Below are 26758 nucleotides of genomic sequence, written 5' to 3'. Positions count from 1 at the left end.
GAATGCTACTCGGAGAGGGGCAGGAACCGGAAGTGAAGTCGGAGGTGGGGCTTGGTGGGTTTCTCTGCTGCTGCGTGAGGTGACGGGTTCAGGTACGCCGGGGCCTCGTTGCCGGCAGGGGTGGGGGCTGGGGGTCCGGCCTGGGAATGCCGCCTCGTTCGCGGGCAGGGCAGACAGGCGCCTGGGGAGCAGGCGCCCGCCCAGCAGTCGTGTGGCCTCATGTACCCCACCTTCTTGGCGCTGTTCCTTCCTGCTTCCCGTCGTGCTCGCAGCTTATGGACCAGACTGGGCTTGCACGCGGTGTACACTCGAGATTGGGGTCAGGGTGTTCTAGTGCTGAAGGTGACCGAGGAGTGGAGCCGGCTTTGGTGGCTGAAACTTAGAACGAGGAGATGAGAGAAGTCTCCATCACTTAGCGCCCAGGGATATGCTCATCAGGTGGGACTTGGGTTAGAAAAAAGTTCTGAGGCCTCTGTCAACGCAGAGATGGTGGAGTGGAGGATTTATTAATTCAGCAAGTCTTTATTGAGCGTCTGTTATGTACGAAGCTCGTTGCCAGGCACTGAGGATGTAGTGAATGAAGCAAACAGAACACTTGCTTACATTATAGGAAGGGGAAAATTCAGACAAAAAAAAATAAGTAAAAAGTGTTCCATGTTGGTTAATGAAAATCTGAATGAAGTGAGGAAGGTAGTCATATAATTATCTAGGAGAAGAGGATTGAGGTAGAAAGACCAGCAAGTGCAAAGGCGCTAAGGTGGGAACATCCTTGGTATGTTTAAGGAACAGCAACAGCAAGTAGACCAGATAGTGCAGAGAACAATGGATGATCATTAATTATCAATATAGGCCATTGTAAGTGTCCAGACAAATAATCAGTAAACAATCTATACTAGGAATAGAAGAGAGTTTTATTCTAGCCACATTGAGGACTATAGCATGGGAGACACAGATTCAAGAAGCACTTGAATTGTGTTCCTCCAGGCTACAAAATGGGGCAAGCTTATAAAGGCAAAAACTGCAAGGTTACAGTTAGTTACATGAGTTATTTATCAAGAATTATAATTGGAGGTGGCAAGAAGTAAGGGTGCTTATTAAGTAAGGATTGGTTGGGGTCTGAAATTGTTGCATAGTTACAAGGGGAGACCTTGAGACTGTAATATTGCAGCTGGCTGGTGTTAGAGTATGACTGATGGTGTCCTTGGGTGTGGTACAGTTCAGAGAAAGTTCAAGTTCTCAGTGATGCAGCCGTGCCTGAGACCAGATCTTCAATGGCCATCCAACCCCATTTTTGTATTCCTGAACTATTACTCCATTTTAATTTCAATGTCATCAACTTGAACAGGTATCTCACAGAGATATATTATGAATTACCAATAAGTTGCATAAAAAAAAGCTCAGTATCATTAATAATCAAACAAATGCAAATTAAAACAGTGAGGTTCCACTACACAAAAATGGTTAAAATTAAGAACCCTGACAACAGCAAATGTTGGGGATGATGCAGACCATCTGGAACTCTCACAGACTGCTGACAGCAGTGTGTAATGTTACAATCATTCTGGGAAATTGAGGGCAGTTTCTTAGGAGTTAAATAGCACTCATCCTATGACACAGCAAATCTGTTAGTACTTAGCCAACAGACAGGAAAACATATGTCCACAAAAACGCTTGTATGAGAATTTCTTGGCCGCTTTATTCGTAAAAGCCACAAACTGGAAAAATCTCAAATGTCTATCAACAGGAGAATAAACAAATTGTGGTATATTCATGTGTGGAATACTGCTCAGCAATAAAAAGGAACAAACTACTGATACATGAAGCAATATATATGAATCTCAAAAACAAGTTGTGGGGCAAAATGCCAAGTTCAAAAGAGTACACACTGAGTCCATTTAAATAACATAAGGCACAGCTAATCTATGGTTATAGAAAAAAGAGCAATGATTGCATTTGGAAAGCAGTGAGAATGGGATGGAGATTGACTTGGAAAGTGCAGAAGGAAGGGAACTTTCTGGAGTGATGGAAATGTTCTATATCTTGATGGGGTGTGGGTAATACAGGCCCTACACACTTGTCAAAAACTCATTGAGCTTGTATATTCCCATCCCTCACTTCCCACCCCTTCAAACCTCTCCCCACCATCCCTCCCAACACACAAACTTGTTGAGCTACACCATTTAAAATCTTGGCATTTTATTGTGTGTAAATTATACCTCAAAAGAATTTAAAGGTCAAGGTAACTAAGAGAAGAGCTAAAAATAAAAGGGGCTAATTAAAGTGATTTGAATTTTAGTGTTTCATAGGGAAAGTTGATGAATCAGGAAGTAATGGTGTAAGCATATGATTTCAGGTTAAGGAGTAAATTACCAGAACTAAAAACAGCTGGTTAACAAGTGTTGCTCCCCCACCCCCCCAAGGTGGAAGGGGTCAGAGAATTGATCATTACTTTTCTTACAACTAAGTCTTTTTACCATGTGCATGGATCATATTACATAATTTATTTTTTCAACGATACACTTTTCCTAATACGTAGGTAGCACACTAGGCTCAGAGGAGCAGCCATGAGCAATGGTTATACCATTCTTTGTGACACTTAGCTGTAGACTAGAACACTTCTTAGTCATATCTTCCTCAAGGATTTTGAACACCACTTTGAAATTATTACATTAGTTAAGTGTGTTGTAACAATGGTTCTTCATTTTTTTCTACCTCGGCACTTCTGATGGATATTAGCCGTTTCCACTATGACTGTGGCTTTCTGCTGCAGTGATACTGAGTTGGGGGAGGGAATGTGTGCAACCTAGAATTCTTGGTTGGTTTGGGGCCGCTCTTCACCATAATTTTTGGCTAGCTCTAAACCTCCCAGGATGTTTCTAGTACAGGACTTTGCATAGAGTAGGTGCTCAGTAAATATTTGCTAAAGGAATGGTTTTGAAAATAAACAGAAACATAATGGGATAGGTGGATTTTGCCATCTCTGTCTCGCCCTCAACTCATACGTGCATTTCAGAGAATACAGTAAATGAACTCATTATCTGTGTCACTGCAGCAGTGAATAATCTTTGATTTCTTGGGGTTGTCAGGAGTTGTGCTTGTCTTCTAAGAAGTGAATTTGGCTTCCTTACTACTGAAAGGTTTCTGTGCTGACTTATTTCTCTAGAAGACACACATGCTTTTCTCAGTTCAGTTAATCTGTGTTAGTATTTTACACACTTCTACTCCTTCAGTAATGCAGTAACCCTGTTTGTCATTTGGATATAGGGAAATACCTCTGCAAGTTAAATAATGTAATGTCTCACATAATTGTGCCTTTTCCTAATCTGGGTGAAAAGGACAGAGGACTAAGCACATGGACTGGAAGTTAGAAGGGAGCTCTCAGAAAACAGAGTCACACGTGCTGCAGGAGCAAGAAGTCACCCTAGAGGACACAAGTGAAGATGGCATCTCTGAAAGCTTCCAGCTTCTACAGATTGACGTGGAATGTGAGCATCAAGAGGAGATGACCCTGCCTACAAGCAATGCAGTGTGGCGCTCGGTGAGTGGAATGGATTGTTTATGGTCACGGGCTTTGAGACGACGGAATGTTCCAGAGACCCCTGTTCTAAGGATAGATATTGGTAAAAAAAAAGACTGGGAATGAGTTAGGTGTATTCCCAGGGATGAGTTTCCTGGCTTAAGGTTTCAGTTCCATTTGAGTCATAGAAAAAGTAAGTAAACTTAAGAGGAATTTTTGTACACCTCAGAAGGGTCAGGAAATCTCAACCCTGTCCCTAATAAATTTACTGTGACCTTGGGCATGTCACATCTCTTTTCTGGGGTTCTGCTTTATCTAAACACAATCTAGTCCTTTTTTTTTTTTTTAACATCTTTATTGGAGTATAATTGCTTTACAATGGTGTGTTAGTTTCTGCTTTATAACAAAGTGAATCAGTTATACATATACATATGTTCCCATATCTCTTCCCTCCCATTTTTTTTTTAACATCTTTATTGGGGTATAATTGCTTTACAATGATGTGTTAGTTTCTGCTTCCCCTCCCATTTTTGTTTTTAAGACTAATACCCTTTTTCTCTCCTAACTTTAATCTAAATTTAAAAAATAATTAAGTAACTGTTTGTAATATTCATTTTCCTTTTTGGTGCTTATGAAGTTCTCAAACAATTTTGTTTTCTGGATAACATAAGAAAAATGTCCAAAGAAAACAGAGACACTGGGAAAAGATAGTTGCAGCGAAGAAGAGTAAAAGAAGACAAGAGAAAGAAAGAAGAAAAGCCAGTCGTGTAGAAAATTCAGGTAACAATAAATCAGATTGCTGGTGTAATTATATTTATTTCTTAGCAAACTGGTATCTGCCTGTTCCTAGGAGAGTTAGGGATAGTGTTTTTAAGTAAAACAAACATCTGGGAGATAGGACCTATTAGCCTATTTTGTTGGAAATCAAAGTATCAAAGAGAGCAACATTTGAGGCTGCCTTTCAGATATAAGCTGTCTAGTGCATGTATGTGTTTATAAGCTCAGAAGTAGAAAGAATGATAACAACAACAGCCAATGTTTATTCAGTACTGTGTGCTAGGTTCAGTGCTAAGAATTTTACATGGATTACCATAAGGGTTAGTACTTTTATTATCCTCATTTTCTAGGTGAAGGGATTGAGGCTCAAAGAAATTAAATAACATGCCCAAGATTATATAGGTAATAAATGAACAAACTGAACTCTTAGATCCAGCAGTGTGCTCCAGAGCACTCATTTCACCGTTCTGCTATACCTAAACTGCCTAATGAGTGAATACTTTGCATGAGCTTCCAGTTTCTCTTCATATGCAAAAATTACTCACCTGGCTGGGGAGATTTATTTCTTACTGAATAACATTTTTCAGTTTTTCCGTGTTTATTCCTTTCTGATATTTCTACTCTAGGCATCTACCCCCAGCACAGCAAACGTTTTCTGAGATCCTTAACCAAGGAAAGACTTTTGGAAGCCAAACACTCAGGACCAAGACTCTGTATCGATTTGAGTATGACCCACCATATGTCTAAGAAGGTAAAACATCCACTAAACTCTGAATTCCTGCTCACCTGAGGGAGGTCCAGGTGGGAACAGCTTTCACAAAGAACATGACCAGCTCCAGCTTCTATGATTCTCTGGTAAACCAGCAGATGTGTTCAGTTTTCTACACATGGCTACTAAGTTCTGAGGTGGCTGTTGTAAAGAATCAGGAAGAGTAGACATATGGTTTAGTTTAAAAATTTTTCCTTTATCTTCTGTTTTGAGCCCACTGCCTTTGCCTCTGTGCTTATGGTATCCCCAGTCTAGATGGAGCCTTTCAGGTTGAATTCTCCAGAGATGAAATCTTTGGCCTTCTGCCGGGGAGAGGAATATTCGCCTGGTTGCATGTTGTGGGGAGATTACCTGGTGGGAGGTCTTTCTACAATGTGTGTGTTTTAAAAAGCTGCCCATTTACCCTGTCGGTGAAGGAGGGATTTTTCACTCTATGATTCTGGGGATGGCTGAACACACAACACTCGACACTGGACAGATAAGATCTATAGCAGTTTATTGGTCACATATACTCAGCCCAAGGGGAGGATGACACTGGACATCATGCAGGGCCACATGGGATTGCACTCGGGAACAGAATGAACAACCAGGGGCCGTGGGGGGTAGGTTTTGTAGTATCAAGAAATTAGATTCCTACAGGAAGATGTGATTGGTTTGCTGTAATAATTCCATGGGCTGGCAGAGAATTGAAACCCACTACTCAGGGATAGCAGGAACCCTTTATCAAAGGAATCCCTTTGATTAAAAAAAAAAAAAATTGTTTAGCTAGTGAACCTTATCCATGGGAGCAGAATTGGGAGGGGAACTTGCAGTTAGGCCATTCAAGGCCTCTTATTTTCACCAGCTATCAAAGCGGCACACAATATTGGGCCTTGATTTTAGGCCTTACACCACAAAAGAAATCTGTGTTTTCCAACGTCCCTGTTATACATGCTAGTGTTTGCATGTTTTTCAGAGAAATTAGGATTAGGATTCTTCCATGGAACCTCTAACTATAGTCCTCTGAAAAGGTCAACTAAGAATTTTCTAATGTTTATATTAATTGAGATATCAGATTAAATCAAATCCAAAGCTTTTTTTTTTTTCCTGTACTGAACCAAATCAGGCCAGATTGTGAAACTACCTTTCTATACGGGTGATATCTCTAATAAATCAGAATGGAAAGTTAAAACTTCCAAACCTATGACAACTCCTGAAGTTAGGGAGAAGGTGCCAAGTTTAACTGATGGAGTATAAAAACATCTGTGCAGTAATCTAATCTCTTTTTGATAAACAGTAGCCATCACATGGTAAGATTTTTTTATATATATAAATTTATTTATTTATTTTTGGCTGCATTGGGTCTTCGTTGCTGGGCACGGGCTTTCTCTAGTTGCAGTGAGCGGGGGCTACTCTTCATTGCAGTGCGCGGCTTCTCATTGCAGTGGCTTCTATTGTTGTGGAGCACGGGCTCTAGGCGTGGGATTCAGTAGTTGTGGCTCACAGGCTCAGTAGTTGTGGCTCACAGGATCTAGAATGCAGGCTCAGTAGTTGTGGCGCACGGGCTTAGTTGCTCCACGGCATGTGGGATCTTCCCTGACCAGGGCTTGAACCCGTGTCCCCTGCATTGGCAGGCGGATTCGTAACCACTCTGCCACCAGGGAAGCCCACATGGTAAGATTTTAGGTAAAAGCTAAAAGAAAAATTTTATATATATATATGTATATATTTATATATACATATATATCAGCAGATCCAGAAGGAGGGAGAGGTCTTGGTTTTCTGGGCTAGTATCATTACCTTAAGTTTCATCTATAAGGTGTGATACCATGGGATGTAACACACGTGCATACATGCATGTACTCACTCCTGGAGTAAAAGGGCCATTGAATTCATGAGCTTTCCCAGAGTAGTATTCAGTGAACTTACTGAGTAACCATTTGTTGATAATGAATTTAGAAAGAGTGGGCATGTTCCTACCATAAATTGTCCTTACTTCTTCGAAGGAATTAAGTAGACTGGCTGGACAGATCCGAAGGTTGTATGGCTCAAATAAAAAAGCTGACAGGCCATTTTGGATCTGCCTCACTGGATTCACCACAGACAGTCCCCTGTATGAAGAGTGTTTGAGGATGAATGATGGATTTTCTAGTTATCTGGTAAGCCTCATTTTGCATATTATTTGGATTGTCATCTGAAAAGTAGGTTGGAGGGGGTAATAGTAATTTTTCTTTACTTTTTCACATTTCAATGTAAAAAAAAATGTTTATGTGTATATATGTTTTCACTCTTACAATCTTTAAAAATTTAGAACCTCTCATCAGTTCTTACGTTTTAAAATTTTCATCCTTCCACTGCATTGGCAAACTAATATTACCAGTATCTAGGGCTGTCTTTTGTATCCAGTGTATTGTATGCTAGACTATGTACCAGGAATGTTTTAGGGACATGCCATGATTCCTTTCTTGTTCTTAGTAGTGCAGAATTAGGGAACATGAATTTTGGGGGAAAGAGAGAATCCTTATGGAAGTAATACGGATTTAAGATGAGCTTTATGGAGTACTAAGTTACTTTCAATACTTTCTCTAGGATCTCTTAAATGTAGTGATTGACATACAGGCAAGAATCCAGATCAGTGCCTAAGAAGTGCCACTAAAAGTGCCCTTGTGTGTTTGCATTATGTAGCTGAGACTGGGTAGTGTGGCCTTCTCCAGAGAGGTCCTCTGAGGCAACGAGTGTGAAAATCACCCTGTGTGGTGCTGCACAGTTAGTCGTGGTTGCTGTTACCTTAATGATCCCTCCTGTAACACAGCCATTCCCAGCTTTACTTTTCTGTATGTGTTTTATGATTCCTGTATGTGAGCCAAACAGATCCACTCTAAGAGCCACGTAGTTCAGTCCCCTTGCTTTCCTGTCTTCATGCTTTTCTTAGGTGATTTCCTCTACTTTGAATACTTCTTCCTTTTGTATGTGTGTCAATCTCACCTCTTCAGAAACCCAGTTCCAGCATTCCCTTTGCTAGAACATTGTCCCTGGTGTTGTCATTCCCTCTCTGTAGTCCTGGGGCATGCTCCCGGTATGTCTCTTAGGGCCTCATTACCACTTTCTGTCTCATTTTGTAGGGTCGAATGTCTGTACCTTTCTACTTCTGCTACCCAACTGAGCACTTTCTGAGAACAGGTTGTCAGACATGTATCCTCTTGATGTACCTGGAGCCATGCCTGTTAGAAACTACATGCCCTGTAACTAGTTGCTGCAGCGTGGGCTGTGTCTTAACCTAGTTCACACTACATTGGATTGTTTACATTTTTCAGCTAGACATAACAGAAGAAGACTGCTTTAGTTTATTTCCTCTGGAAACCCTTGTGTACCTGACTCCTGACTCAGAACATGGTATGTACTTTACTGCATGCATTCATGTAGCACATTGCATCCAGCCCTTTATTTCATTATTCCCGGGGTCAGAGTTTGTTAAAGCCACCCAAGGTGTATCCAAGAAAAAAAGGAATGGACGTTAATTGCACACCTCTTATGGACAGAGACCTCACTGAATGCTTCATATTTGTCCTGCCATGTGCACAGAGCTGCACAGATTTAGGGTCTCCATCCTCAGCTGGAGCTTGTGAGTTACCTGGTAATCCTCATGAGTTTTCCTTGTCACCTCCTCATATTGACCCTTCTCAGATTGATGTTAGATAAATATTTTTTTCCCAGAAAATCATCTATTTCACATAATTTTCAATTTTATTGTATTAAGTTGATCTCAGTATTCTCTTCAATTTTACCTTCCTTTGACATTTTGCCTCCTTTCTGAATCCTAATGGTGATTTGAGTCTGCATATTTGATTAGATATGTCTAATTAATTGACATTTAATTGATCTTTTCAGGGAATTAGCAAATCTAATTAGCAAATCTACTCTCTTTTTGTTTTCTATTTCATTAAATTTCTACTTTTATCATTAATAATTCTTTCCTTTTACAGTCTTTGGATTTAGAAATTATAAAACAGATTGACCTCAGTGGCCTTCATTTTTTCATTAGCTCTTGAAGATGTTGATCTAAACAAAGTTTACATCCTTGGTGGACTTGTGGACGAAAGCATTCAGAAGGTAGGTGTACATTTTAGGCCTGACAACTGCATTTTGAAAAGTGGCACTTTCTTTTAGAGAAAGAAATCCTTGCCCTGTCGTAATCTTAGGCCAAAAGGCCTAAAAACTCAGAGGCAATAGGAAGTAGGAGCCTATTCTGCCTAGGTTGGCCCTCCTACTTGCCAACTTCCCTCTCTTCTCATCAGCAATGTCAGCAACACTGACCTGACAGAATCCAGTCAGGGACTGGAATGGGAAGTATTTAGTAATTACATAAATAACCATTATTGAACTCCTTTCTTCTCTCCTCTCTTCAGTCCTGCAAGGATGACTCTGATCTTGACCAAGGAAGCTTTGACTCAGCATTCTTACCAGCTGTTTGTTCTTTGTGAAAGAGCAGTTTGTTCCTTCTTAGGCCATCTTCCCTGTTGACAGAAGTCTTATCCCATAATCTCTACCTTAGTAGGACATTCAGATTTCTTTTGTTGAATTGGAATTTTATTGGAATAATTGGAGTTTTGAAATATGTTTCTATTATACAAATATTTGTTGAGATAATTTTTTAATATTTAATTAGCATATTGCATAGTTAATAAATAATGATATAATGGTTAAAATGTATAAAAAGGAGCACAGTGAAAAGTAAGTCTGCCTCTCATCCTTGTCACCCAGTATCCGCTGCATGAGGCAACCATGGTTTTCTTGTGTATCCCTCTTGATATAGTCTGTGATCACACAAGTATGTGTTTATGGGTATATTTTATATATATTTTTTTTTCATATATGTGAGTGTATTTTTTCATGTATATATGAGATACATACACATATTTGACACAGATGATACTTAATTGAATTGCATTTATTCTAAAAAAGAGTTCCATGACTCCATAGTGATAATCTAAAAAATGGGCAGGAGGTGGGGGGAGGAGAGAGCTCTAAAGAATGCCAGTTAATAAATGAGAAATGCAAAATAGAATTGAGAAATCATCATTTTGTCACTCTCAGTGTAATCACTGATTCAGGGAATTGACTGAACGAAAGGTTGTGAGGGAACTGACTATTCCAAGTGGTCTCGAAGTACCAGCCCACAAAAGTGTACCATTACAATAAAGTGATCTGGAGGTCCCTATCTTAACAAATGATCAAACCTAGAATCACCAGTAGTGACATGTGCCTCCTGATGTGATGGAATCTTACCTGTGAAGTATTCTTATTAGAAAATGTTTAAACTGAATTTAATCATAAACAGATCCAGGATGTGAGACATTCTACAAGACACCTGGACCAGACTTTCAAAAAAGTCAATGTAATGAAAACTGAAATAGTCATAGGGGCTATTTAAGGTTAAGAGAGATTAAAGAGACATAACAACCAAATACAGTCTTCCACAGCAGAGTGACATCCCCTTTTTTGAAGCAGACAATTCTAGAGGGCCAGTGAGCAGTGTATGATCTATAGATGTGCAAATTTAACACACTGTCCTCGTTTTATTTTCCACCAACATTTAAACTGAAAAATAACTGGCACAAAGATTTGTTTAGTTGTTACTTAAGAGTTTGGCTGCTTCACAGAAATATGCTAAGAACAAGATTTCTTCAAGGGGAGTCATTTTATCTTTAAATGTTCAGAGAACAGAAACTAGACTATAAACTCCTTCAGGGCAGCATCCAAGTTTCCTACTAACTTTGAATTCTGTACTTCAGTTCAGAGTGATTATAAAGGAATAGACTTAAAACATAATCATAGCTCATATATGCAAAGGAGTGTTATCCTTCAGAGAAGTCCTTTAAGTAGCTGTACCTTTATCCCATCTGAATTGCATCACTTAAAACATTTTTGGATGTCCTCTTTTGGAATTGTGTTTCATGTGAATCTGAGAGGCAGGTAGTCCAGTGTCAGAACAAAGAAGGTGCTAGGCCTGCTTCACACTGTTCCAGTTGGTTAGACCATACTCACAGTGGCCAGTCAATATGGGACAGTAAATGAATAGACATTGACAAGCTAGAACAAGTTCAGAAGAGGTTGACCTGAATAATGCAGGGACTCAAAACTAAATCATAGTCAAGGAAAGGTCAACAGAACTGAGGTTGTCAGTCTGGAGATGAGAGGATTCATAGGGCATGATCCCTGCCTTCAAGTGTCTGAATGGCTGTCTTGTGGAAGGGCCATTTTACTTGCCTGGTGTGGCCCTGGGGGAACAGAACTAGGACAGATGACTGGAAGTCTCAGGGAAAATAGAAAATTTGCCTCAATATCAAGAAGATTTCCTATTAACTGCTGCTATCAAAATTGAAATGGGTTACCCTAGGATGCATGAACTCCCTGTCACAAGAGTTGTCCATTTAAAGCCAGAGGCCATCTGGGAAAGTTCATAGAGGATAGACAAACATTGGATGGGTGGTTGGAGTGGAATAGTTAACTACCGAGGTCCCTTCCAAACCTAAGTATGCTAATTTTCTCAGTAATCTAAACCTTTAATCCTGAAATTACAAATAGTTAGATGACCTTCCCAGAGCTTCTTACCAGGTAGTGAGTATCATTTAAAGTTCAGTCCATGACTCAGGGACATCTTTAAAGGGACACTAGTTACTGTACTCTGACACTAAATGGCCTCAGATTGTTGGATTTTTTGAGTTCTGCCTTCTTTTTGTAGTTTTCAGAGCCTTTCCTTTTCATTGGGCTATATGCTGTCATACCTTAACGCTGTCTTGTTGCTGGTGGTATACCTGACTCGAATCCTGTCTCCCTTATTTCTAATTTGCTGCTGCCAATTGGCTATGACTGAAAACTCCAGATGTCCAGAATTGGGTCTTACTGAGTTAGGGCCAGGAGTGTTCTCCTCTCATTGGTTAGACGGCTTGGATTTTTGGATGCAGATTGTGGCTGCAGATGTGCCTCTTTTTACTTATTTCCTTCTTGGTTGTAAGTAGTAGTGAGTGGAAGCCAGCAGATAAATGAATCCCAAATAAGTGAGGTGTTGCTGCACAAGCCATTTTTCCTTATCTACATTTTCTTCCATTCTACCATAGGCTACTTAATTTTAATACACTTATCATTTAATTATGATTACAGAGGGAAATTGGGGTGGTGGTACATGAGGGTTTTTACAGTTTGCTCTGCATATTACAATGAGACTATCTTTGTTATTATTTTTATAAGAAAAATATTTGTGATTTACAGAAGGTGACATTTCAAAAGGCCCAAGAACACTCTGTCAAGACTGCTCGCTTACCAATCCAGGAATACATGATCAGACGCCAGAATGGGAAGAACTATCATTCAGAGATACTGGCCATCAATCAAGGTACTGCTCACATGGCCCATGCTTAACGTGTATTAGTTCTGATGCTGCTTCTTTGCATTGTGTTTCAGTATAAACGACCCCTGAAGCAGTCTCCCCTGTGACTGATATGCTTGGACTTTACTGTATGTACTTTGTGACATGTATTCTGGCCTCTCAGAGGCAGTTTTCATTTTCTTCCTGGTTCCCAACTATGTTAAAGATAGTTGAAATTGTTCCCTTGTCCTAGAATGCCATGCCTTCAATCTATCATTGAACAGTGAATTCCAATCTATCATTGAACAGTGAATGCCATGCCTTCAATCTATCATTGAACAGTGATTCAGTTCACAGGCATCTTGGCTGCTCCCCTCCACATCCCAGGCCACGTCAGGGCTTGTTTTGTTCCCATTGTACTGTGTTCCTCTCTGTTGCAGCATTGTCCATTCACAGGCCTGTATCTCTCAGTGTAGGCTGAGGTCCTTGTAGGTAAGCAGGGCCTGTGTCTTTACCTCTGTCTCCCCAGGATCTAGTACCGTGTGTGGTAGAGTAAGTTTGTTGAATAAAATATTCCAGAACACTTTTTTCCTCATTAGTCATTTCCTAGTTCTTTTTCTTCTGTATGGTCACTATGTTTTCTGTTTACCTTTCTAACAGTGTTTGATATTCTGTCCACTTACTTTGAGACTCAAAACTGGCCTGAAGCATTGAAGAAAGGAGTTTCTTCCAGAAAAGGCTATACTCTTCAGAACTCAGTGGAATGATGGACAGCCTAAGGTTGCAGCTGCAGGAGGTGAAGTTGCTGGAGTTGCCTTGACCAAAGAACAGATCAGAGGATGGTGGTGGTACTCATTTGCCTTTACTTGACATCTTGGCTCTTCACTGGGATAGGAGTTACTAACAGGGACCATATTTTATGCTCTTTTGTATCTCCCGTAGTGCCTGGCTCACAGGAAGTGCCCAGATATATGTTGACTAACTAAAAAGTTTACATAATAATGAATTAGCCCTAAAACTACATGGCTTTGGATGTGTTAATTCATCTTCTGTACATCTATTTGTGAAATACCTACTCTTTAGAGATAGCTTAAATAATCAAGTAAGTATTATTCTATTGAGTCTAATTTTCACTACACGGGCACCATAAAGTTGTATGACTTTCTCCAGCCATCTCGATCATGCTGATTTTCCCCAACTCAAGTAATATGTTGTACATAGGCTTTGCAGGACCAGCCTTTCCTAACCTAGCCCTGCTTTAAGCCCCCCCATAGCACTTTTTTCCATCTATGGCTCCTACTCTGTCTCCCCTATTCTGAGTATGAGCGTGGAGGGCTTCTCTCTTCTGAACAAGTAGTCTCCTAACAATTTGTGGGAGTACCTTTGTATCCTTCTGAGCCTTGTGCAAACTAGATTCTTCATATATACTTGTGATTAACAGGTCAAAGTGAAAAGCAAAAACACAGTATTGATAAGTCTAACTTGAAAAGAGCCAGAAAATACATTGCATCTGACACAAGCATGTTAGGTAACCTAAATCTCGGTGATCTTTTCTCGTGTCCTAGTCAGGTAGAGTTGCTTCAGTTACTCTGGCCAGTTTGGGTTAGTAAACTTGGTAACTAAACTGCTAGCAAATTCAGAAAATGTATTCTGTATCTCAAAAGAGCCAAAAGGTTACTTCTGTGCTCTGTCCCCTCCCCTTCACAATTTATTCCCTCAACAGCTATGATCACTTGATAAATTGTTATCAGTTTACTACTTAAAAATGGCCCAGTCTTCAGGAAACATCTTTAGGAATATATAATGCTGCTTGGTCTTTATCAACATATTGAATAAGTTCTATAATCTCTGTCATCCAAAAGGGACCTCCTATAGATAGGCTTCAGGGTCTGTAACTCTTATATATATTATCAGGGAGGTCTCTGACCCCAGAACCACTGACCTGGATCATCTGTCAGGCTTCATTTTCACCTTTAAAGGCTTTGCTTAAAATGCAAATTTCCTCTCCATCACAAACCTCTATTATTTTTTCAAAACCCAGGCAGGTAGTTTTTTGTTTGGCTTCCTGGAAATGATCCTAACAAAGTTAAGATTTGGCTAGACTTGGAATCAGAGATCCTAATCATTGTAGTATCTACAGAACAACAAAAAACTAGACATGTCCAAAATATCCTATAATATGAAAATGAAATATTATACAACTATTGAATTTTTAATAGCAATCATGAAAGAAATATATTAAATGTTGTTTGAATCAAAGTATATAACAAAGTAGTATATAAAGTAATCCTGTAGTTCTAATTTGAAAAATATACATTCACAAATAGTTGAGAATGTAGGCCAAGTTAAAGTCTGTGCCTCGGTTTCTTCAACTGGGAGGTTAAGTGTCTTTGCAGTTACTAAGACTAAATGATTTAATCCATGCAGAACACTTTTGGAACAATACTTGATACGTGGTAAGCACACGATAATTGTTAGCTGTTACATACTCACCCATTAAACAATAGGATTACAAGTGGTTTTTGTTTGCTTTATATTTTCTACGTAGTCTACATTTTCTTTGGTGAACATGTTTTACTATCATCAGAAAATAACTTATTTTAATGCTCACTTGCAGTTTATTATAGAAGCTGCACTCTAGCAAAACTAAAGGAGTTAACATCAAATAAACCATAATAGTAACTTTTCGTAAACTTTATTGTAAAAAAACAAAAAACTACATCATTACTTTATAATGATTTGTCTCACCCACAAGAACGTGAGTGGCAGCCAGTAACTTTTTAATAAAAATATTTTATTTAGGACTCTAATAAGACATCTTGTCTTCTGAAGATTTAATGAGGAGAGGTTCACCTGAGAAACATTCCCCCCAGGGAAACCCAGAGTCTCTTGGCTCAACTGACCCATAAAAAAGCCCACATAGATCAACTTTCTGCCAATCTGGAGAAGATTTGTTTTCTTTGATCTGCTGTCATGTGTTCACAGGCTTCTAAAACGTTTGCCAAAATCAAAGTCTGCTGAATGGTTTTTGCCTTAACCCATATTCTTCCATTCATTCCAAATACTATCTCCAGTGGGTAGAGTTTTCCCACTTCTTGTAGGATTTCACAGTCTGGAGCTAGCAGCCTGGTGAGGAAGAGAAAGAAAATGAAAATAAAGTGGCAGGGTGTGACCTGACTTTCCTTTAGAAGTCTCCTTTTCTGAGCAGTTCTCCACAGTTATTCAGAGCTCCACCAACATCATCCCAAGAACAAGGCACATGACAACGTTTGCCCTCTTTCTTCCAAGAAGCTTACCACAGGTCACAACGGTGGACTATCCTCTCCAAAGAAATCAAACTCCCTATGTCACCAACTTTACAAAAAATGTATAAAGTTCTTCCTCCACATTGTCAGAGCACCTTAATTCTTGACTTTCAAACTGTAGCTTTTTTACTGTCTATGGTGCTAAGAGAACACTTTAACCTTATTTTCCTGACCATGTAAGTTATTCCTTGGTATTAAATTCAATACTTGGAGAGGAGTGTTGACTCTTTCAAAACATAAAGGTGCTGCTTGGTTAATAACATACTTCTTTAATCTCTTGAACTAATTCTGCAGATCTGCAGAATAAGTAGCAAAGAGATATGCAAGATATGCAAGAACCTCAGTGGCTCTAGGAGTAAAGCCCTTTAATAGGGCATAGCTTTGGGTAGGTAAAGGTCTAAACTTAACAAAGAATCCGCTTCTGGGAACTACTAAATCTACCAGGACAGAAAAGAAGGAGCTTTCTGTGAATGTCTGTATAAGCTTGAGGATCATGTCAGCCTAGCTTCATTTGGCTTCCATTATAAGAGAAATTTGATGATATTGTACAATAGTAAATTGCACCTGTATACAAGTGACTAAGAAGTGGGGGAAGGCCAGTTTTCACATTTGGTATGAGTATATCAGCTATAAGGAACAACCAACCTTCCAGCAGAGAAATCCAGACTCCATATCAACACAAACTATAACGCCAAATACATCCGAATTTGATGTATTCACATTGAGAGGATGGGACTAAATGCATGAGTTTACAACTGTGCTAAAATGGATACTGATTTTTAACTGAGGAGCTATAGCTATTGTTATGAAGAACCTAAATCCCACAGATAAGTCAGCTTTCTAAGAAGGTATAATATAAAAGACAACAGGCAAGCCAGAAGGCATCAGGACTTACCTTCTAATTAAGCCCAAAGTCACTTTAAAAAGCAGACCATCCTGTCCAATCACACCCATTCCATTGGCTCGTCCACAGCTGTCAATACAGACCATCTCTGGTTCCATATCTTTATTAGCAACCACAAACTGGCCATAGATGAGATCTCCAACCTACAATGATAATTAAAAAACAGTTCATTTCCTCTCAACAAACCATGCTATAGGTGCTGCTGTTGGTTCTTTTCCATAGGTAGCAATGCCAGCCACCTGCAGTTCTGTGGCTAAATGACTGACTACACTCCAGGATTCTCACAGTCACTCTGGAGTTGTGCCTTAAAAGAAGGCAAAATTAACGCACGTACCCCTACCTTTCCCCCACCAGAAAAATCCCCAGACTGGGAGCCATCTCAAAGCCAGAGAATAGGACTCCCCTGGTGGCACAGTGGTTAAGAATCCGCCTGCCAATGCAGGGGATGTGGGTTCGAGCCCTGGGCCAGGAAGATCCCACATGCTGCAGAGCAACTAAGCCCAGGTGCTACAACTACTGAGCCTGCGCTCTAGAGCCCCTGCGCCACAACTATTGAAGCCCGCGAGCCTAGAGCCCGTGCTCCTTAACAAGAGAAGCCACCGCAATGAGAAGCCCACAAAGCGCAACGAAGAGTAGCCCCCGCTTGCCGCAACTAGAGAAAGCCCACGCACAGCAACGAAGACCCAATGCAACCAAAAATAAATAAACGAATAAATAATTGATTTAAAAAAAAAAAGCCAGAGAATACCCTCTGGGGTTACACTGTAAAATACAGTAGCCACTACCCACATGTAGTTATGTAAACTTACATTTAAATTAATTAAAACTATATATTTAAAATTCAGTTTCTCAGTTGCATTAGCCACATTTCAAATGCTCAGCAGCCATGTGTGGCTAATGGCTACCATAATAGTCAGTGCATATGTAAAACATTAGCATCATCACAAAAAATTCTATTACACAGCACTGCTTTAAAGAATTACAGAAACCCCTGGCATGCAAATTATTCCAAGCAAAATGGAACACTGGTAATTCAGTGACATTTCTCCATGCAAGATTTACTTTAGGGGCTTCCCTGGTGGCACAGTGGTTAAGAATCCACCTGCCAATGCAGGGGACATGGGTTCGAGCCCTGGTCCGGGAAGATCCCACATGCCACGGAGCAACTAAGCCCATGCGCCACAACTACTGAGCCTGTGCTCTACAGCCTGCAAGCCACAACTACTGAAGCCCGCACACCTAGAGCCCGTGCTCTGCAACAAGAGAAGCCACTGCAATGAGAAGCCTGCACACCGCAACGAAGAGTAACCCCCGCTCGCCACAACTAGAAAGCCCGCAAGCGTCAACGAAGACCCAACGTAGCCAAAAATAAACAAATTTTTAAAAAAAATTTTATTTTAAAAACCTCAAAGAGTTGAACTTCAAAATGACAAAACTAAGGAAATGGGAGAGTAAACTTGTTCTGTTAAGTACCTAGTATTGTTAGTTCCTCAAGGAACTAGAGGAACAAAACATTTTCTGCCTTTAGAAGCATTTGGTTTCGGAGGGCAGTTGGGATATACATATAAACAACAAACTTCATTCAAGGCTGAATCTAGTAAATAAGAAAAGTGACTGAAAATTAGGGATGTTTCTATGGAGGTGTTGGTGCTCAGCCTGGGTCTTGAAAGATAAGCATGTATTCCACCGGCTAAGAAGGGGAAAGAGTAATCCAAGCAGAGGGAACAGCATGAGCAAAGGTACAAGGGCAGGAAATTATGAATTCAGTAGTGCTCTTAAATAGTTTGGTGTGGTTCAGGCAGGGCCACATGGAGGATATAATTACGGATGAGGGAAGACCTCTGGAGCATAATACCAAGGAAACATGTAGGCTTTGAAGAACTTTTTTTTTTTTTTGAGAAAGGGGTGTGTGAGGCTGTCAGCTCTTAAAAGGAGGGGCAAAAGTGTACAGGCAGGCTTTACTAAGGAGGTCAGTGACTAAATCCAATCAAGGGATAGCTAAGGCCTGAACTTGCAAAGTGGAAATAAAGGGGTGTTCATGGAAGATCAGAGAGACTCAAAAAGGATCAATAAGATAAAGCAACTAAAGACACAAGAGAGGTGAGTGAGAAAGGGCAAAGAAACCACCAAATTTCTGGCTTGCTTGGATGGACAGGAAGAGTATGGCCATGCTACCTGAAAAGCCCAAATTGAAAACTTGAGGTAACAAGACTGCTCCTCTGTCGGCTGCAAAAAGGGATTGTTGGGAAACAGTGATGTGACTGAAGCTGTGAAATGCCAGTCCTGGGACCCACATCCAAGATAGATGGATGGCTGATATGGCAATTTCCACCACTCTTCTCTCCTTCCTCTCTGAGCCTATGGCTTACTTCCTTGTCTGGTGTATATGGACATAACAAATAACAGAGAGAACACATATAACCTTCCAACTCAGTAGAGATGAAAACATCCAACAACATAGCAAATGTAAAATAAGTATCCCAGAGCTGGAGCATCTGAAGGAACTCTTGAAGCCTGGGGTGATTACACAGATCCTCCAAGATCATCCTATACAACTAGGGAAACAGGATCATTCCGGTAGCCTTCTGGATATTTGAGTGTTTAGGGAACGGATATTTCTTTTACTTTTGAAACCAAAGGTCCTGTCATTACCTGCACATTTGGTCTGTTTCTTTTAGTTGCACCTTCAAATGACAAGTAAGACAAAGAAGCTGGCTCACTCCCTCCAACATCCACTTTGAATATATCTCCAGACTTAGCTGTCACTATGCCAATCACATGGTCTCCTTTCACTGGGACATACTACAAAAGAAAACAGAATGAGAGCACAACCACAAATGACAATCATTTTTAAGACATCTTCAGCAAGTCCTTAGTGGTTACTTTATGTTTGTCATTGTAAATATTTAGAAAATACTTTGAAATCCATGTTTACAAATCGATAAAAATCTTACAACAAACTTTATTATGTCACTTTCAGTAAAAGAAAAACAATCACATGATAAACTCTCGGGTTTCCAGCTTCTAACAGTCTGTTCATTTACGTCACTATCACCTACCTCTTCTGTATTCTTATCAGAAACTCTCTAGCTTCTGTTTGCATATGAGTACAGTGACACAGGGGTCCTTACAACCAAGGAAGGCCATTCCATTGTCAGACAATTTTTTCCTATGTGAGAGTTCTTATTTATTCTAAGAGAAACTGAGCTCCCTGTGACATCTATTCATTAAGCCTGGCTCTTTGGGACCCCGAAAGACAAGTCTTCTGCTCCCTGACCTATGGGATTTTGAAGACAATAACCATGTCTCACAGCCCTTATCCCCTTACAGGCCAAGATTCCCAGACTCCTTTCTCTCCTGGTCGCCCGTCTCGGGCCACGTTCCAGTTGTTCACGGTCCCTCTAAAGGAGATGCAGAGGTAAGCACAGGACTACGGTGGCTCTTGGCTAGCCTTAACAGAAGAGGGCTCCAGGGCCCCTTCCGTGCTTCTTCCGAAGAGTATTCCCAGCCCTCTCCCGGCCGTACAACCCCTCTGGAGTCGCAGCTCACCCGCTTCTGCTGCGAGTCCACCCAGTAAACGCCACCGCCGTTGCCACTGCCGGGCTCCTTGTGACGGAGGCGGCCGCACTTAGTGACCAGCAGCCGGTCGCCGCAGCGCCGCAAGCCCGGGCCGCACACCACGCGCCCCCGGGAGCGCGCCCCGGCGTTCAGGCGCAGCGGTCGCTCCCCTGCACTTCCTGGGCCTTCTCCGTCCTCCTGTCCAGGGAGCAGCAGCTCCTCACCCGGGAGCACCACCTGCTCTAGCACCGCACGTGCCGCCCGAGCCCTGTAGGCCGCAACAACAGCCGCCGCCTCGGCCATAGCGGGCGTTACCACACAGTTTCCGATTTCCGGCTCAGCGTCCAATCGCCAGCCCGCCCCAGGCTTTCCGTTTCCGGCAGCACAGGCCTGTGGGACTTGAACCTGTTGTGAAGCCGGTTAGTCCTGGGCAGGCGGGTTCCCTCAAGGTGGCTATGATTGTGTCTCTAGCCCCCGCCTGTCCTGCAGTCTGTCTGCAGGTCCGCAGCAGAAACGCGCAGCTTGAGTCAGTCGCGGAGCACCCACTTCCAGTGTCTCGGATCGCAGAGTGGGATACAAGACGCCGCCACCTTTGTTTCCGTGGGAACCTTGGGAAGTTAGCAGAGGGCCTTCAGGAGTTGGCTCTCTCTTCTGACTCCGGCCTCAGAAGGACTGCTGACCTTTTGCCAGGAAAAGTATTTTCTTTTTCAGTGGGAAACTTGTATCTATCCACATTGTGGAAGACACAGGGAAGAATCAGAAGAAAATGAAACGTGTTAGTCTTGCAGCCCCGTTTGTCTCCCTTGCTAGGCTGTCAGCTAGTTCTCATTCTTGGTAGCGCAGGTTCTGGCACGAAATAGATAATACCTGGTGAACGAATGAATGTTAACATTTTGGTGTGCGTTTCTCCCTAGGCTTTTTTTTTTTCCCCGCAAATATATACATATCACATGCATATTTCCACATAATTGAGCTGCCCCTACATGGCCTGGGAAAATCAGTAACTGCACTTAAATCCTTGCTGCTGCTGTCGCTGGAGCACGCTTTAGTTGCCTATGTGAGAAGCAGCTGAATTGCAAATCAATAGCATGTCAGGTCTGCCCTTCTGACTTTCAGGGCTCTCACTTGAAATCACAGTTTCATCTGTCAACTGGCACCTCCAATTAGCACTCGGTCAGATAATCCAGTAGGAGTCAGAGCTCCTGGGGACTGGAAAGGCTTGGCTCTGACCGATGGCTTTTAGCTGTCCTCCATTTCTTCTGCCCATCTCTGAGGTATCTGCTTCCAACCTTAATTTTTAGAGTTTTAGGATGTTTAAGACAGATGATCTCTAACATACCCTTGAAATTCTGTAAGATGCTGCTGAGCCAACTGAATAAGATAATAGAGGCCAACTGAAGTGTAACTTTTGTTGTTTTGCAGTCAGATTATCACAGGAGCTGTTCTTGGTCGGTTACCTTTTGCAGAAGGAATGGCACAGATTCTTTTTCTCTCCTCCCCACTCCAACCCAGTTCCAGAGGGTCTGGATCCAGCAGGTATTCGGTGACCACGACTACCTTGATCGCGGCTGACCCAAGGCCATGCCTGTATAGTACTCAATGACGTCGGGTCTGGGCCAGACAGAGTGAGAGGTCAGGAAATGGTCCCTGGATTGTCCCTCAGGCACCCCCACATCAATAGAGGAGTCTCTGTCAGAAACTCGGCCCAAACCTGGCTGAGGAGGCATATCAAGGGCACTTCTGTGTGGGAAGCACGTGGGCATCCGTCTGGCTCATTCCCAAGTCCACAGATGAAATCAGAGGCCTGGAGAAGAGTAGTCACCTGAGACCTGAAGCTCAGGCCTGGAGGGGTTAGGTTGAAAGCATCTCGCAGGCGGTGCCCTGCACGTCGGGCCCAGAGGGCTGGGCACATGGAAAGGGCACCTGGCCTTCACGCCGCGTGCCGCTGTGTCAGTGCTTTGCCGCCTTGGCGTCGTGCGGCCGATGGTGAGTGACCGCGCATGGCCGAGGCCGGGGTGGCGGGCAGGCCTGGGGATGCAGAGGTCCGTCCACGTGCAAATGGCTGGAAGCCAAGACCGCAAGCAAGTGTGCGGAGACAGTCTCCGAGCCGCGGACCCAGACTAAGGCAGCACGCCAGTGCGGTGTTGGGGTCCAATTGGGCAGCGGTTGCGAAGTTCGCGTTTCGGAACGGCGTGTGCAGCCTTTTCTTGGTGTGAAAGTGGCCGCTGCGACTGGGAAATGCAGATGAGGCCCGGGCCAGTGCAGTCGGCGGCGCGCTTTCCAGCGTCGAGGCCGCGTCTTGCTTTCGGCCAGAGCTTGGGGTCTTCCCAGCAGATCCGCCTGGGTGGATTAGGACCGCTTCTTGTTTGGGGGGCTTGACGGCCTGGAGCCAGTGCAGCAGGGGCGGTGCTGCCCTCGACTGCCTCTGGGATACACCTTACCATTTCTCAGTATTTCCCTCGGGGAAATGACCGAGTTGCCCTTCGGAGAGGTTGGGCCGGACCACGGCCTTCTGGACTCTTTCCCAACACTTCCTTTTTAGAAATCTGTGCTACTTGAGAAGTTGGAAAAGTGGTATCTCTTGGTTCCTTTTCTTTGTTGACAGGTGGAGTCTGTAACTTTCTATCAACAAGACTAATTGAGCTTTTGCTCTGAGCCAGAAATTCAGCTGAAGCACCTTCCATGCCCTGGGGGAGTTCACTGTCACCACGTGAAAATACCAAGGGTTACGGTGTCTGTAACAACCTGATTAGGGTGTCAGCCCTGAGAATACAAAGGATGAAATGATTGCCTCTGTGGGAGGAAGGTAGGAGTCAAGATAGGTGTCCTGAAGGAAGTAGTATTTGAATGAATCTTTAAATTTTTTTAGTTCACTGGATTCTAAAAATTACAAATGAACTGCATGCTGATTTTCCTGTTGTAAATTTATTTATTTATCTATTTATTTTTGGCTGTGTTGGGTCTTCGTTGCTGCGCCCAGGCTTTCTCTAGTTGCGGTGAGCGAGGGTTACTCTTTGTTGTGGTGTGCAGGCTTCTCATTGCGGTGGCTTCTTTTTATTTTTTTTTGTTAACGTCTTTATTGGAGTATAATTGCTTTACAATGGTGTGTTAGTTTCTGCTTTATAACAAAGTGAATCAGTTATATATATACATATGTTCCCATATCTCTTCCCTCTTCCGTCTCCCTCCCTCCCACGCTCCCTATCCCACCCCTCTAGGTGGTCACAAAGCACCAAGCTGATCTCCCTGTGCTATGCGGCTGCTTCCCACTAGCTATCTATTTTACGTTTGGTAGTATATATAAGTCCATGCCACTCTCTCACTTTGTCACAGCTTACCCTTCCCCCTCCCTATATCCTCAAGTCCATTCTCTAGTAGATCTGTGTCTTTATTCCTGTCTTGCCCCTAGGTTCTTCATGACCTTTTTTTTTCCTTAGGTTCCATATATATGTGTTAGCATACAGTATTTGTTTTTCCCTTTCTGACTTACTCCACTCTGTATGACAGACTGTAGGTCCATCCACCTCACTACAAATAACTCAATTTCGTTTCTTTTTATGGCTGAGTAATATTCCATTGTATATATGTGCCACATCTGACTCTTTTTGAATTATGGTTTTCTCAGAGTATATACCCAGTAGTGGGATTGCTGGGCCATATGGTAGTTCTATTTGTAGTTTTTGAAGGAACCTCCATACTGTTCTCCATAGTGGCTGTATCAATTTACATTCCCACCAACAGTGCAAGAGGGTTCCCTTTTCTCCACACCCTCTCCAGCATTTATTGTTTGTAGATTTTTTGATGACTGGTGAGATGATATCTCATTGTAGTTTTGATTTGCATTTCTCTAATGATTAATGATGTTGAGCATTCTTTCATGTGTTTGTTGGCAATCTGTATAGCTTCTTTGGAGCAATGTCTGTTTAGGTCTTCTGCCCATTTTTGGATTGGGTTGTTTGTTTTTTTGTTATTGAGCTGCATGAGCTGCTTGTAAATGTTGGAGATTAATCCTTTGTCAGTTGCTTCATTTGCAAATATTTTCTCCCATTCTGAGGGTTGTCTTTTGGTCTTGTTTATGGTTTCCTTTGCTGTGCAAAAGCTTTTAAGTTTCATTAAGTCCCATTTGTTTATTTTTGTTTTTATTTCCATTTCTCTAGGAGGTGGGTCAAAAAGGATCTTGCTGTGATTTATGTCATAGAGTGTTCTGCCTATGTTTTCCTCTAAGAGTTTGATAGTTTCTGGCCTTATATTTAGGTCTTTAATCCATTTTGAGTTTATTTTTGTGTATGGTGTTAGGGAGTGTTCTAATTTCATACTTTTTTTTTTTTTTGGCGGTACGCGGGCCTCTCACTGTTGTGGCCTCTCCCGTTGCGGAGCACAGGCTCCGGACGCGCAGGCTCAGTGGCCATGGCTCATGGGCCCAGCCGCTCCGTGGCATGTGGGATCTTCCCGGACCGGGGCACAAACCCGTGTCCCCTGCATCGGCAGGAGGACTCTCAACCACTGCGCCACCAGGGAAGCCCCTATTCCTATATTTTTTATTCTTTTTGTTGCAATGGTAAATGGGAGTGTTTTCTTAATTTCACTTTCAGATTCAGTCTTCCTATCCCCCAGCCTTCCCTCCTGACCCCACCTGAGTGGAGACCTTGAAAATTGTTCCCTGAGGGCCTTTTGTTGCCAGCCAGAAGCTAAACGAGATAGGTGCATCATCCCCTTTTCCCTGCTGAGATCCTTCTGCCTACTCGCCAGACCTTTGCTCATCCAGGATCAGTCTCTCAAGCATTGTCTCCCTAATGACCATAGGATATAGTGTCACACTATTGTTTGCTGGACTATACTTCCTATTTTCAGGTGGTTAATGGTTTCCAGTATTTTGCTTTAGCAAGGGTAATGATTATTAGTATAGTCATTGGAATCAAATACACTTGGATTCATATCCCAGCTCTGTCACTCTCTAGCTGTGTGACCTTGGGGAAGTGTGTGACCTCTCTGAGCTTCAGTTTCTTTGCCAATAAAATGGGGAGTGATAAAAAGCATTGCTTCCTAGGATTTTTATAAGAATTACATGAGACAGTTAATATGAAGCATTGAGTACATGCTTAGCACATATTCATTGCTTAAGTATCAGCTATTAATTTTGCAAATATTGTGTCATTTAGGATTAAGTGGGGACAAAGGGATAATTATCTAAGCTTCACTTTTCTCATACAAAAAGGTTGGTATTTGGGGGTCCTTATGTATTAAGAGTCTCTGAGTCTTGTTTCTGAGGTTTCTGATGAAATGGGTGTTTAGAGGAGAAAGAAGTAGTTGGAGTGAGCAAAGAAGATTTCCCAGCAGAGCTAGAGTTCCAGGTTTGCATTATATTGAACTTGACCAAGATACTTACCTGTCTGGAAAGTTTATTGTGGCCTGACTTTGCCTCTTTACTCTAATCTTGGGTTTTTTCATTAATGCTTATTTTGTTAGGCCTTGTGTTTTATTGGCTGTATTGTGATGGACAGAGATTCTGCTTCTAACTGTGTGTTTTCTTGCAGGTCTGTGTGAACTGGAGAAAGTCTGACCTCCCTGCCTGGGAAAAGGCAATGCTGGAATTTGCACTTGCTATTTCCCGAGCTGATGACATAACAGATGACCATTTCAAAAAGCTCGAGGTGCACGGATTCAACCAAGAAGATGCCTGGGATATAGCTGCAATTTCAGCTTTTTATGCCATGTCCAAATGCCTTGCTCATTTTGTCAGTCTTGTTCCCAACAAAGAATTCTATTTGATGGGCAGAACCAATGATGTCAAAGACATCAGGAGTGAACCTGCTGCTCCCAAAGTATAAAAGTCTGAACAGAAAGGCCAGTGTTTACATTTCCAGCACATTGCATTATAAGACACCAGTTGGGAAGTAATTTTTTTAAATGTTTAGTCAATGGATAGGGAAGAAAGTAAATAAATTTGTTCCCTGCCTGCTTGATGAGATAGATCCTAAGGGACATGTGATATCTGGGCCTCGGGGAAACCTTTTACTTTTTTACTTTTGTTGTGATGTGAAAGGAGCATCAGGGACAAAGGAGTTCAGAGGATGCTTTAGGCATTTCTGATGAACTGATATCTGTGAATTTCAGCAATTGAAGTTGAACATATTTTAGCTTTTAAAAATAGTGTTACATGGAAATTGGTCTATATAGACTGTGTTTTGTTTTTTTGAGGGGGGAGTTCGCGCGCCTCTCACTGTTGTGGCCTCTCCCGTTGCGGAGCACAGGTTCCGGACGCGCAGGCTCAGCAGCTACGGCTCACGGGCCTAGCCGCTCCGCGGCATGTGGGATCTTCCCGGACCAGGGCACGAACCCGTGTCCCCTGCATTGGCAGGCGGACTCTCAACCACTGCACCACCAGGGAAGCCCTAGATTGTGGTTTGAAATCAATTCTGTGTTAACATGATGGTATATAAAGGCTCTGAAAGGCAGTGGGTAAACAGAAGCAGGCACCAAGTTGTTCTATCTTTAGTGCCTTCTCCATTAACCTCCAGTGATTTTTATTTAAATCATGGTCATCTCAGTAGAATTTTAGTCCTTATGTAGTTTATCCTTATTT

The 26758-nt window shown here is 42.0% G+C and overlaps 2 protein-coding genes and 1 long non-coding RNA gene across 4 annotated transcripts; 2 read left to right on the top strand and 1 right to left on the bottom strand.

Annotated features, from left to right (window-relative positions):
* Window positions 1-15893, top strand: TRMT10B (tRNA methyltransferase 10B). 2 transcript variants are annotated; one of them, XM_030884285.3, is made up of 9 exons: window positions 1-92; window positions 3336-3538; window positions 4189-4297; window positions 4921-5045; window positions 7049-7201; window positions 8357-8435; window positions 9085-9152; window positions 12312-12435; window positions 13069-15893. In XM_030884285.3, the coding sequence occupies exons 2-9, from the start codon at window positions 3353-3355 to the stop codon at window positions 13173-13175; spliced, it is 951 nt and encodes a 316-aa protein (XP_030740145.1). In that variant the 5' UTR covers window positions 1-92; window positions 3336-3352; the 3' UTR covers window positions 13176-15893. The 2 variants fall into 2 exon arrangements, with proteins under 2 accessions (XP_030740145.1, XP_060156716.1); XM_060300733.2 differs by having other exon boundaries at window positions 38-92; window positions 3341-3538.
* EXOSC3 (exosome component 3) lies at window positions 15088-20503 on the bottom strand. The gene is made up of 4 exons (XM_030884286.2): window positions 20167-20503; window positions 19270-19419; window positions 16609-16760; window positions 15088-15534 (listed from the first exon to the last, which is right to left on the bottom strand). The coding sequence occupies exons 1-4, from the start codon at window positions 20476-20478 to the stop codon at window positions 15333-15335; spliced, it is 816 nt and encodes a 271-aa protein (XP_030740146.1). The 5' UTR covers window positions 20479-20503; the 3' UTR covers window positions 15088-15332.
* Window positions 20478-26339, top strand: LOC115867873 (uncharacterized). The gene is made up of 3 exons (XR_004045303.2): window positions 20478-22161; window positions 22781-22981; window positions 25710-26339. It is a non-coding gene; the product is annotated as an uncharacterized lncRNA (long non-coding RNA).
* Window positions 26340-26758: the final 419 nt, after the last annotated feature.

This window comes from Globicephala melas, chromosome 6 (genome assembly GCF_963455315.2).
Source record: "Globicephala melas chromosome 6, mGloMel1.2, whole genome shotgun sequence".
Lineage (NCBI taxonomy): Eukaryota > Metazoa > Chordata > Mammalia > Artiodactyla > Delphinidae > Globicephala > Globicephala melas.
Note: the sequence above shows the minus strand (reverse complement) of the source record. Positions and strands in the feature narration are given on the sequence as shown.

Coding starts and splice junctions, on each gene's coding strand:
- TRMT10B (XM_030884285.3), top strand. CDS start 3,353: ATGGACTGGAAGTTAGAAGGGAGCTCTCAGAAAACAGAGTCACACGTG. Junction 3,539..4,188: donor GCAATGCAGTGTGGCGCTCG/GTGAGTGGAATG, acceptor GGATAACATAAG/AAAAATGTCCAAAGAAAACA. Junction 4,298..4,920: donor CAGTCGTGTAGAAAATTCAG/GTAACAATAAAT, acceptor TTTCTACTCTAG/GCATCTACCCCCAGCACAGC.
- EXOSC3 (XM_030884286.2), bottom strand. CDS start 20,478: ATGGCCGAGGCGGCGGCTGTTGTTGCGGCCTACAGGGCTCGGGCGGCA. Junction 19,420..20,166: donor TGGACTCGCAGCAGAAGCGG/GTGAGCTGCGAC, acceptor TTTCTTTTGTAG/TATGTCCCAGTGAAAGGAGA. Junction 16,761..19,269: donor GAAACAGACCAAATGTGCAG/GTAATGACAGGA, acceptor TTATCATTGTAG/GTTGGAGATCTCATCTATGG.